Below are 13,610 nucleotides of genomic sequence, written 5' to 3'. Positions count from 1 at the left end.
ATTTGACATAGGGAAAACAAACAGGGTGTTTAAGGACAGAATACTTGAACACCTTAGGGATATTAGGAATGTTAAAGAAGCCAGTGCACTATCACTACATGTAGCTAAGAGCGTAAAGAACATAAATTTAGCTTTATGGTACTAGAGATTCTGCATAGTACCAAGAGAGCAGGTGACATAAATAATAGAACAGAATCTAGTGAACAGAAATGGATTTTGCCCTTTCAAGCTGATAATCCTCCTGGTTTAAACAAAAGAGTTTTCATGAAACCCTTCCTTAAAGCACAGCCATTAAAGCATTGATTTCTCTTTTAATATTTTACCATATATATTTCAATAGTCTATCTTTTATTTTTTACTGTTGTATTCGTTACCATTTCTAAGTACATATTGTTCATTTAGTCTGTTTTTATTCAATTTTTTAAAGATCTATATATTCTACAGATGTACTTTATCAGTTCTACTTCATTTGCCCTAACTTCCGATTGACCGACACTTCATCTGACCGACACTTCATCTGACCGACACTTCATCGGACCGACACTTCATCGGACCGACACTTCATCGGACCGACACTTCATCGGACCGACACTTCATCGGACCGACACTTCATCGGACCGACACTTCATCGGACCGACAAGTATTATTGGCAAGTAAATGGGATATGTCCCCTTCGCCACTGTAGTGTGACCCTGGAGTTAGAATATATAGTTGGGGGTGTGTGGGGGATACAGCCCTCCACAATGGGGGGTGTGGGGGCGAAGCCCCCCATTTACTTTTGTTTTACTAAGCAATATTAAAGCAAAACTAAATATAATATGAAATTAAGTGGGGGGCTTCGCACGGCCATTAAAGCACTGATTTCTCTTTTAATATTTTACCATATATATTTCAATAGTCTTATCTTTTACTATTGTATTCGTTACCATTTTTAAGTACATATAAGATCTATATATTCTACAGATGTATTTTATCACATGGCTTTTAGCTATGATGCACATTTTATCTGATTTTTGATTGGATGTTTTAGTGTTTAAAAATGTAACTGTTATTCTATTTTTGTTGGTCTGATGAAGCGGATGTTATTCCGAGAAAGCGCTTACCTTACTACAATAAAGGACATATTGATTTTCACTGCTGTGTGGAACCAGATTATTTTTCTTTTTCTTGTATTCTTTCACAGATGATGTCTTCCAGCTCAGGAAATAATGGTTGCCGACCTGATCCACACTTGCACTTCTTAGCATTTCCCTCATCGGCCTGTTGACTGAGGTTATCGTATGCTGCATGCCGTTTTCGGACCATACGGAGATCTAACTTCTCTTTGCAGAAAGCCATCAGATTCTTTCCCCAGGAGTCCTCCATGATTCCTTTCTTGTACTCAGCGGAATAGCTCTTTCTTTTTGCACTCATCTTGTCTGGGGGAGGTTAACTGAAGACTTATGAGACCGGAGTGGCAACACAAAATGACGACAGTTAAGACGACACAACCACAGCCATTTGTTATCAAGTGGGCGCGCTTTACACACGTTGTCTGTACTCTGACCAATCAAAGTACACCTGCCAGTATTTATGGGCCAAGGATCTCAACCGTCAAGTGTGAGTGATGATTAGGGTTGCAGTAAGAATCGTGGAGGACTCCCAGGGAAAGAATCTTACGACTTTCTGCAAAGAGAAGAAGTTGGGTGTCTGAATAGTCCGAAAACGGCGAGCAGAGTACGATAACCTCAGTAAATGGGTGTCAATATTATTATTCTATAATTCAACACATCAGTCTTATCTGGGGCTTATTTTTGGGGTAGGGCTTATATCATGACAACTCTGGAAAACTATGCTAGGCCTTATTCTCTGGTTAGGTCTTATTTACAAACAAATACGGTATTAAGCCTATTCTGAAATCAAGGGATCTGATTCACTGAATTTTAACTGCTTCTACACTTATTGGAGACTTGTGATGTCATGATTTGTTATATGTTTATAAAAATGGTCCATGTTTTTGTACCTTATATAGTCTGAATAAACAACTCTAGGGTGAGAAAGCGCTTACCTATTTCTTTATTTTATTATAGCTGGTTTGTTTTTATCGACGTGCTTGGTTTTGCTGTCTCTCTGTTGCCAATATTTTTTTCATTTTCTCTGCATATATTTTGGTGGCACAGTTAATTCCTCGTGGGGTTTTTGGTTTTTACAATTTTATTTAATACTCCAATACCGAATTGTGTAAAAAAGGTTCAGTATCCACTCATGCACTCTTATGGAGTATTCTAGTAATTGCGAGAAAAATAATCACAAAGAACTGGAAAAACGAGTTTACTCCAACAATGAAAGAATTCACGAATACTGCAACCAATGTAAAGATGAGAACAACCAGAATCGTCACTTATTACAACTCGTGGATGAAACTTAAATAACTGCTAAACAAACAACCAGAAATCCAATGAAACAAAGTCTACATCAAGAGCACTTAAAGCTCTGGACTTGTAGCAGTCATCTTTGTCAACAGCTGATCTAGCTCCAATTTTTAGTTTGTTTTCTTAAATCTTATATTTCCTTGTTATAAATAGCTGATTATTTGTTAAAACTAATAAAAACGTTTATTAAAAAAAAAAAATCAGAGTGAATTTCCTCTTGCACAAGGATCTGCGGTATCTGCTGAGGGCCTTTGGTGATCATGAGCCTAAGCTCCCCCTTGTACATCTGAGACAAAATGCCTGCTCAGCCTCTGAGGACGTACCTGTGGTCAGATACAAGGTGGCCTCAACATCGGGCTTGGCCTGTGAACCAGAACCAGGAACCGTACATATTTTCAAGGTCTCATTCACGTCGGGAGAGACGTCAGTAGTAAGAGGTGTAGCAGAAGGTTCAGGCCTCGGCTTTTTGGCCTTCAACTTCGTAACCAACTCGGCCTTGGGCTCTGAGGATCCCTCCATAACGCTTTTAGCTATCAAGTTTAAGCGCTGATTTTCCAAGTAAATGGCTAAGAAGGAAAGTTTACTCCTTAGAGTCTTGGGCACAAAGATTTGTGGTTGTGGGTAGGACATAGGCAGAACAAACACTGTATATGACCGTCTTTATGTGGAATTTGTCTTCCACACTGGCATTTGCCTTTTTTGGATGACATGAACCCTACCACAAAACAGTAGCAAAAGAAACGAGAATTCCCTAACAGGGCACTTATCTGAGAAAATCGCTGAAACACAGCTAATGACACAGTGAGCAGATCGACATTCGAGGTGGCATTCACACTGCTGGCAGAAAAGTTCTGAGGTTGGTGCATGCGTACACTGCTTTATGGGTGACATACAACAGCAGCCTATGTGTGATGTACCACACACACTACAGTACTGAAAGACACTTGTATACTGGCCGACGTCAGGTCGCCTATGGTGGAGAACTCCCTCATGTAAAGAATACTGCAACAGATGAAAAGAAGGAAATTTATCTGTGTTTATAGCTATACAAAACATGAGGAATGTCAACAGAAGTACAGCTGTGCTACAAACTTGCCATAATAGTAGATGTTTGAGTATATTTACTCCTGCAGTTCTGACTCTTGAGAAATCTTGCCTGTCAGCTGGTCTGACTTTTGCCCCCCCCCCGCCCCCCCCCCCTTTTCTTTGACCAGTGTACTCCCTCTCATATAGATGCCAAGATGTCAGTGGTATAGTGGGGCATCGTCAGCCACCGTCTTCTTACCTTTCTTGCCCTGGCCGGAGCAGTTCACCACAAAGGTACCACAGCAAAGCTACCCCGGGAAGAACCATTTTCAGGGAGAAGAGGACTTCTTCCAAAACTGTCTCTCCAGGCTGCTGCTAAGCCCTGAGGAAGAGAAGTGCCTGATCAGGGGATACAGAGGGGAGATGTAAAGAATTTATTTGGGTACCCATCCTAGACTACTGATACTCCAGTAAAATAACCCAAGGAGGGAGAGAAGTAGGTGCCACAGCGAATATACTTGAACAGTTACAATTAGTGAGTTACTGACACGTGTACTAAATTTGTTAAACTATCCACTGGTGTAGAACTGACTGTTGGGAAAACTCACAGGGCTTACAGACCAGAGGGTGGCTGGACCTTGGAAGAAGCAAGGGTCCACAGACTTATCAGGATGGCCATGGGAAACTTGACCTGGTTCTGGAAGCACTGCCCAACTGTAATGCTTGAAGAAAATGTACACAGGAAACCAGGCAGCTGTCTCCAAGACAGCGAGTACCAGCCCCTTCCAGAAAAGCAATGGTAGCTGCAATGGCCCTTGTGGAATAAACCTTTCCATGGCTTGTAATTGTCTTACCATAACAGTAACAGAAGTAGATACAATATGTTGTTCATTTAGACATGGTTTGTTTTCTAACATGTCTTCACTCTCTGCCTTTGACAAAGACAATGAATGACTGGTCAGATTTCATGATGCGTTGTGTTACATCCATATAAAATTTTAGTTGTCTGTGGATATCCAATGAATGAAGGATTCTTTCCTCTATTATGAGGCAATGGAAGTAAAACAAGGTGGCCAAGAGCCTGGTTCAAGGATAACTGTTTCACCATGTTAGGCATCAAAGAATATTTAGCCACTACTGTAACTCTGTCAAGTTGCTTACACAAGGGTATGCAGTTCAGAAATTATTCTAGCAGAGGTTAATGTCACCTGTTGTGCAGTTTTGCAGTACAAGAACTTGAAGGGAATTGAAAGAGCATGCTCAAAAGGGAACTAAGTGTGTTTCTCAAACAACTTTAGGTCCCATGAAGGAGTGACTTCCTTTCTGGGTTGTCTCAAATGCAACAATTTTTTAGCTGACAGCTGGGAATATAAGGGTGGATCCAGTGGCAAACATGCTTGAATGGCTGATGCATGGAGGTCTAACAACACATACAACACAACAGGCCTGTTTTGTACAAGTCTAACAGTAAAGTGTGCAGCATCTGGGTCCTGGACCTTGCTACAGAACCACAGGGAGAACCTAACAGAATGCTAAATGAACCACATTGTCACACCATTAAGGTTTTCAAGCTAGGGTGAATTACAGATCCCTTGTTATGAGTTAAGACTCCTACGTCCTGAGCCAAATAAAATGGTTCAGACCTTGTCAGACCAGGGAGTAGGGACAGACAATGCTGCCTCAGAAAAATGGCCTGTCCTTCCGTATTTTTAAATAATATCCTGGGGCTCAAGCGTACCGACGAGAAAAAAAATAAAAAACAGACATGCCCAAGTAATGGGGAAGGCATCTAGTGCACAGGCATCAATTTTTGGCATCCAAGTGCAATACTTGCACACATTTCTGTTTCTGAAGAAGCAAAAAGATCTACTTCAAGAACTCCTCATGAACTTTGTCCAGAAAAACACCCCCATTCAGTATTCACCTTTGGAATTTTGCTTTCATTATGCTCATCTGATCTGCCTCAATGGCTAGCATCACTTCCATCATCTTTATGTTTCAGAGGCTCTTTTTAAAGGCCTTGTTCCTAGGTTCCCTTTGTCTTCAGCACCCCCAAGTGCACACCCCAGGCTGAATCTGAGGAGTCTGTGGTGAGCGTCTAGGTCCCCACTGGTAACTTGAATGGTACTCCCAGTGTAAAAGTCAAACTATGTTTATCCACATCTTGGTTCAGTCGTTCTTGATGCAGTGTAGTATGGGAATAGGGTATTGCAAAGACCATGTATGCTGGTGCCATCTTCTTGTCAGGTACCACCGTAGCTTCCTCATATGCAATCCTGATCATGGAATCATTAGGGTGCAACAGGTCAAATATCCCAGGACTCTAAGGAATCCTCTTGATAAGCTCAGACTCTTCTCGGAGACTGCCCTGAAGTAACAGAGCAGAAGCAGAACTTGTCTGATGGAAGGAATACCCTATGCTGCTCAGTATCCAACAGTGCCCCACTATCGGAGACAATACTTGACCTGATGGAACAAAGGTGTGACTCTGGGTTGTTTAAGGAAAGAAAAATGGACTGAAAACTAGTCAGATTAATGTCTACAAATTTCTGGATTTTTTCCACGGATGTCTAGATTAAGCAATTTTTCCAGGTATGGGTAAACCCTAGTGTACAGAAGAATGATCACCTCCCTAGATCTGGATGCCATACCCTTGCTAATAAGCTGTACTATAAAGAAGAACTTCCTAACAATAGTCAACAAGTGATGGTTGAAAGACACTTCATTGTCTACATATGTTCCCATGTAAATCCAAGTTCATAAAGATCAGTTTCAATTCTGAACCATGTTTATAAAGCATCTATGTCTATTCTAGTAAAGAAAATGGCTAAAGTGTTGCCAAAACTGAGAGAGATATGGTTCAGTGTAGGTTTGTGGAGGGAAGGCAAACATTTGACAACATTAACAGAACAATGATGATTCAAAGGGAAGCAGACTGCAAGACCCCCCCACCCCCACACTTTGGTGGGTCCTGATACAGGGAATGCCATTTGATACAGTTAGCTGGGACTTTATGATTTGGGGAATGGCAGCATTTGCATTCCCTGACAGAATAATAGGGTTAATTAGGATGATATTATGAAGGCTCAGAAGCAAGAATTAAGGTGGGAGGTTTCCTCTGTGACAAACTATTTGAACAGAGGTACTATGAAGGGATGTCCTCTTTTCCCTTTGCTATTTGCTTTATATTTAGAGTCAATGGAGGATATGAAGTCCGAAAACTCAAATGTCTGCCATTATTTAATGACTTCAATATGCTAGAAAACCCCAAACTTTATGAGGAATAGACCTAAAATATGATGCAAAAAATCTGGGCATTCTGCGAAAATCTAGACAGTTGAGAGGTATGCCATAGAACAAGATGGTTTAGGATTACCTGAACTGAATAACTTTAGAGATATGCAGTTAAGGGTCATACATAGCAAAAGCACATGGTTATAAAATAAAGTGGAAGGTATGACTATGATGAAATGAGGAAGTTTGAGAAATATGGAGGGGGCAGGATTTTGGATGCAGGTCCTTAAGGAGAATAACAGCAGCAACCATACAGAGCATTTTATTCATAAGGTAGTAGAAAGTATTCTAAGAACTAAGTCAATCAACATCGGAATGGAAAAAGGAGATTTTACCAACAAAGATGACTGCAATTAAGGCTACAGAATACAGACAAGATGGAACTGGAACTTAGAGGAGAAAATTAGTAAAGAACCACATAAGGAAGGAAAGGTAATAGAATGAGATGAGGCCAAGCAGAAGTCTAGTCTGCAGGTTAGACACTACCTTCCATACCAGAGACTGCTAAAAGAATATAAGCAAAGAAAAGGGAACAGTGTAGTGATACTTTTAAGGCCAGATACAGTGCAGTTTTGAGTTGAGTCTAGAATAGAAGCTGCTGTTAAAAACTGAATAATTAGTAGGACATATAAAAAACAGCATGACAACTATAAATCAGTGGAGGCTAGAAAAGACTTGGAAGAAAGATTGCAAAAACAATTTACCAAGGAACAATGGAAAGACATCTGCATAGCTCCCAAATCAGCAACAAAGTCCAGGTGGTTTAGGGTTTTTTTTAAGAAGTATCTCCACATATATTTTTATACCCCGAGCAGACTTACGAGAATTTTTCCTCCTGCAGACAGCAAATGTTGGAGGTGTGACGAGAAAGAGAGCTAATCGGGAATGTGGTTTTGGAAATGTAACAAGTTGGCAGATTTTAAAAAATTCCCTACAAAGATTTTATCAGAGAAGTTGGGGAAGCAACTTCGTAACTAAGGAAAGGATTATTCTGAGTTGGATATAACCCATGGTGGTGCAGCGGTAGCGTTGTTGCCTCACAGCAAGAGGTTCTCCCGTTCGATTCTCGGCTAGAGTGCGGGGAGTGCCTTCTGTGTGGAGTCTGCATGTCCACCCCACGGTTGGGGTGGGCGTTCGAAAGACATGCGTAAATGGGTGTGCCTTTGTTGAAGGTTGAATGTCAAGCTGGCACCTCGGTGTTCGTGAAAATCTACTGCCAATCATTAGCGGACCGGAGTTCTGCTGTGGCGACCCCTAACCGGGAAAAGCCGAAAGACAACAATAACTGCCACTGAATTGCATAGACAGCCTTACTAAATTAAATGCTACTAGCTGTCCAAAAAAAAGCAATTACTAGAAAATGAAAATCAACATCTAAACCACATGCAAATGAAGTACTGAATATTACAAAAGCAATAAAAAAATGGAGGTGGGTTCTTCAGGAAAGGGAAAGAGCAAATTACATAGAAGAAAATTAAATTTCAAAGAACAATTTAAGCACAGCGATGTTCAGGAAGAACGGGGAGAGTGTTTTAAGAGAAGGCAGGAAGTGAGCAATTTATGTAATACTGAAAAGAACAACAACTGTTAAAAATGAGGCAAATATGCATATTGCACTAAAAAATACTGTGGTTTGTTTTGCATTACTACATGTGTTACCTATGTCACTGTCCAAGTTGTGATTAATAAATATGTTTACTAACAAACTGGTTAGCATCAGTAGAATCTGTAGTTAGTGTGGTCAATTACTGTATTGATTTGTCTTACTACAGCTGAGGCATGTTTATGGCTAAAAAGGGCCCTTGTAATTGACTTACCTATAATTAGATAATTAAACAAGCAGATAGATACAAACTTCCTGTCAAGAAGTGCTAAGTTTGGTATACCTTCTAAGCTTCAAGCCTTATGACAGTGCTCTAGCCATCACTAGGGTTGGGTATACAACCACTTCATGACCATACACAAGCAGATCTCATCCAGTGCTATTCTCCTGGCAGCAAGCTCTCGGTCTGCTGGTAGCACAGTTGAAATGCTGGCACATATGGCAGCACATCATATTATGCTGCTTCTCCCCCAATACAATAAAGACCACAGAGATATAGGTCTCCTGTAATATGATTGACTTATGGACATTTAGTAAACTTGCTTCTCAGCACTAAATGTGGGAAGGATTTATTACTGACAATCAAAACACCTGAGCTCTGAACTCTAAATTACAGAAAAAGAGCTGGCAGGCTCAATGATTACATATGCTCATACACAATGTATTGCACTATACATGTGTTGGCATCATCCGAGTTTATGTCAAAGTGTGGGAGATACTAAAGAAAAAGTGATGAACTATTACTGAAGGAGAGAATGAACCCAATCGCAGGTCATATCTAGGAGGACCCTCATGCCAGCACACAAGCAATTTAATGTAATTATACAACATGGTTAAATAAAGCTGCTTTGTCTCCCAGCCTTATGTGTAGTGCACAACAATCTAAGTATGCATTCCGGACGCTATCACAGTGAGGTAAAGAAAAGATCAGCAGAAGCTAAAGATGCCAAAGTAGGAAACTGGCAACACTCTACTGTGGCTTGAATCAACACATTAAAAACTGCTACTTTCTTACCAGATGAAGGGCATTTTTCTTCCAGCTTAATTTTCTTTTCACTTTTTAGAACACCTGTCAAATGTAAAAAAAAAAAATGTAAATTCATTCAACTTTGTGCGTCTTTCATACTAGATCACAAGAATTTTATGGCAGATCTTAAAAAATTTACTTTAAAACCAAGTACTATGCAAGTGCATAAGACTGTATGGATACAAAAATTTGTGCAACCACAGAAAAATTAATGCAATATCTGCTGTAGATATATGCACTCACCATATCAAATGATCTACAAGGGGAACTTGTGCAGTCGACAAACATTTGATTTCATCTTTTGTTATCCCCAACCTAGTACTATTCTCTCATCCTCATTTTAATGGGCTACCATGTCCACTGTCAACATCAGTCAATACGTCACACACTGGGCTAGGAGATCACAGACAGTGGTCCAGGAAGCAAAAATATAACATACGAGGAGATGTGTGTAAAAAGTACCCACTGCAAAAACCCTTCTCCTTGGAAACTAATTCAATCTGACTTGGAGGGGCCGTTAGTGATTAATCATTCAGAACTATAAGGAGTTAAATTTAAACCTTATAAGAAGCTGGAGCTACAGAATGGGCTAAATCATAAACTCAAAATGCCAGATTGTTACACCTTTAGAAGATTGGCTGGACTCCTGAATCATGGTAAAGATGATAAGGCTTTGTGAAAGTATGGATCTATGGCTAATGCCAATGCAGAATCCTCCAAAGAGGAGTTATTATGGAAGCAAGTAAAAGTAGCACCCATGCCCCTAATGAAGCAGCCTTTGACAGCAGCATATGCCAGGGAGGTTCACTGCTTGATGACAAAATGCAATGCAGACAGCATTCAATTTAGACATGATCGGATTAAACATTGCAAAGCATCTCCTTCCCTCCCTGAAGTAAAGGAGACACTGAACTAGTATGTTCGAATGAGGACAGAGAAATCTGTTAGGCGTGAAACTAAAGTACTGAGAAGGACAAAGGCTCTTCAAGAATGATAAAAGATAGACAATGTTTCTGAAGAACTGCATAAATTAACTACCCAAGGTAACACCTCAGCCATCCACAATGTTAAAATAAACATGACACACACATCTTGTTCACAATAAAGCTTCAAGTTATACAAATGTATAACGTAACTAGTATCACCTGCAAACTGAGTGAACGAGATAGAACATATCCATCTGAATTGCAGGAAAGCCTTCTGGCTGCATCATTCGCTTCAAATACCTAGCTGCTAGATATATCACAGCAAGGAATCTAAATGTAGAGGCAGGCCCTAACATGGAGCCAGCTCTCACCGCACCTTGAAGGATGACCCACGACAGAGTAGGGGGCTCACCATCAAATACAGCACTCTAGACAATAACTGCATAAAGGAACTTTTTTTACTATGTTACCATCACCTGCCAATCATCAGCCCTCATCTGGCCAATCAGTCCATTGGCTCCCCATCACACAGGTAACAGTGAACCACAAGGGGGCATAATTTAGGAAGCTACTAGGGTTGGTTTGTGATTTTTATTATTTTTAGCAATAATATTCTCACAAGCACACTATGCTGAGCATGAAGCAGGGGTTGTACAATAGGCTGCCCATTAAGGGCAACCCGTCACTTCTGCAAGGAGTGCTTCCTTCAAGCAGCCTCACCCCTACCTCTTAAGTATGTGAAGTGGTTTACCTGGTCCCCACCAGAGAAATCACACCTACCCAGTGTGCCTTTGAGAGCACACAACCATGCCCACCACATGAAGATATCAGTGGGCTATGGCCCCTTACTCCTCCTCCTTCCTGCCTCTTTCAGTGGATGGACTCCTAATTGAACCCCAGTTGCCTGGGAAACAATCAGGACTCTATCCATCTGTCTGTGACACTGAGCCAGGGCAATGTATGACTAGAACACTGAAATTCGCCATTTCACCATCAAGTCCTGAAGATGCAGGAGGGTACAAAGCCTTCACTGCATCCCCACCCCAGACGCCATTCAATTCTCCCATCTAAAACTAAAATTTTAGAGAAGATTCTACTTACTTGCTTTGAGAAACCTTAGCAGAAATAATACTTAAAACCCAACTAGGACTGATGCCTCAAAGACAATACACAACAATATAATAACCAGGGAACAGGTTATCAATGAACTCAAAGCCCCAGGACACTGCATCGATGGACCCAATAATACATCAAAATGCCCCCTTAGTATGAAACAAGACCTATCAAGACCCACTAGAATCAGTACTTAACCATACCCTCCCGACAGGCTTTGTGCCAAGCAAATGGAGGACTGAAACTGTCATCCTTCTGCACAAAGATGGGCCATCAATGGACCTGGGTAACTACTAATTCTCAAGTCCGACTAATCTTATAAGTAAAACCACAGAAAGAATTATCATGGAAATGATAAACAATGACATCTGAAATATTCAGACAACTGATCCAACCCAGTTTGGTTTCGTCAAGGGCAGGTCATGCCTACTCAGTTTGGTGGACTTCTTTGAGAAGGTCACCAAAACAATGGACAAGGGTAAAATGGTGCATTGTGCATAATTTGACAAGGCCAAAGCATTTCTCAAATTAGCCCACTTCGGCATTGTAGACAAACTCAAAAATAGGTAAAGACCTCTATGTCACCCCTTGGATACACAGCTGGCTCAAAGATAGAAGTTTACAGGTGTTGGCAAAGGTGAAAGTATTGCAGAATAAGTAAAAGCTCACAGAACAAAAAGTAAAGTGACTGCAGACTGCTAAAGGGAAAAAAGGCAGCATTTGGATAATATGCATACATTTAGAAAGACTGCTGTTAAGCAACTATTTTTTGATAACTCCAGAGCACAATTTTTTTAGCACAACTAAGGCAACAGAAAGTAGAAAGAGCTGTTGCCAGGTTTAAGGAGCATATGACAACAAAAATAATGTAGATCTTAGAGGTATTAGAGATACTTCAGAAATTTTATAAAAATATTTTCCCCCAATAAGCATCTTTATTAAATTATCATGCATGACAATCTTACATTTACATAAATGAAAAACATTGACAACTTCAGTTGCAAACATTATACATGACAAACACCACTGAAACAACTGTAGTTGCAGACATTATAAATCACTTATAATCTATCCAGTCATTGTCAGTCAAGCATTATATGGCTTATTCAAATCCTGCCTCATAAACCTCGTTCCTTCTCTGCATATACTGTTTCCACAATTTCTGTTTTTTTATATATATTTTGCTCCGTCCCTTTTCTAAATATCCCAATGCCAGTTGTTTTATCACTGTTACTATATTCACTACTTCTAGTAAAGTTGATCCTAGACTTTAATTTCCATTTTTTACTAGTTACTTTTTTGGCAGCCACCATAATTAGACTCAATAAGGCTTCACTATTGTCTAGGCAATTCAGATTCTGTGTCATAGCTCAAAAAAAGCATCTCCCCAGTCAATCCAAATCTGCTCACCTAGCATCTCCGACAGAGCGGTTTGCAGGGAATCCCTAAAGTCTGCCAAGCTCATTATACTCCCAAAAAATGTTCCCAGCCATCTCTTTCTTGCCCGTCACACCTCCATTTGCTATCCACCTAAGGAAAAATTCTTTGGAGTCCACTTGGGATATAAAAATACCTATGTAAACACTTCCAGGCAAAGATTCTAAATCTTCTAGACTTTGTTGCATATTTGGGAGATGTACATATATCCCCCCCATTGTCTGTCTGTGAATTGCTTATCCAGTCTCTCTTCTCAATCCTTTCCAAGCTCCTCTGATTGATTCTTATAATTATCATGCAATATTTATATGCTCTACTAATTATTCCCTTTTTAATGGCAGCTTCTGTTATAGATTCTATTAAAAACTCTACCAGTACTGGTCTTTCATTTAGGAACCCCCCCTACTTCCTACTCTTTGCCTATACAATGACATCAATCCTTGATAGGGAAGGCAATCTCTAACCTGCAAGTCCAAATAAATGCTTGGCCTCTTCCCATTCCATTATCTTTCTCTTTCTAGTTATTTGCTCACAATATCTTGGCTCCTTTGCCAGTTTTCTCAAATACATTCCAGTTCCTTCTTGCTTATTATCTGTATCCATAACCACAGTCATCCCTATCAGCAGAATCTCTTCTCTCCATTCTCGTGCTGGTTTAGTTCTTAGAATACTCCCTACTATTTTATGAATATACTCTGATTTATTTTTGTTCTCCTCAAGAGTCTGCATCCAAAATCTCACTTGCTCCTTATTTCTTGAGCTTCCCCTCTGTA

The 13,610-nt window shown here is 40.2% G+C and overlaps 1 protein-coding gene across 1 annotated transcript in view; it reads right to left on the bottom strand.

Annotated features, from left to right (window-relative positions):
- The window catches only part of PHF20L1 (PHD finger protein 20 like 1), a 2,880,694-nt gene that overhangs the window by 551,984 nt on the left and 2,315,100 nt on the right, over nt 1-13,610 (bottom strand). Inside the window, exon 15 of the mRNA XM_044066227.1 lies at nt 9,244-9,403. Within this exon, the coding sequence (XP_043922162.1) occupies nt 9,244-9,403 (160 nt within the window). The remainder of the gene's footprint in view (nt 1-9,243; nt 9,404-13,610) is intronic.

This window comes from Protopterus annectens, chromosome 3.part1 (assembly GCF_019279795.1).
Source record: "Protopterus annectens isolate FY-2018-M chromosome 3.part1, PAN1.0, whole genome shotgun sequence".
NCBI lineage: Eukaryota > Metazoa > Chordata > Ceratodontiformes > Protopteridae > Protopterus > Protopterus annectens.
This window is presented reverse-complemented; position numbering and strand designations above follow the sequence as displayed.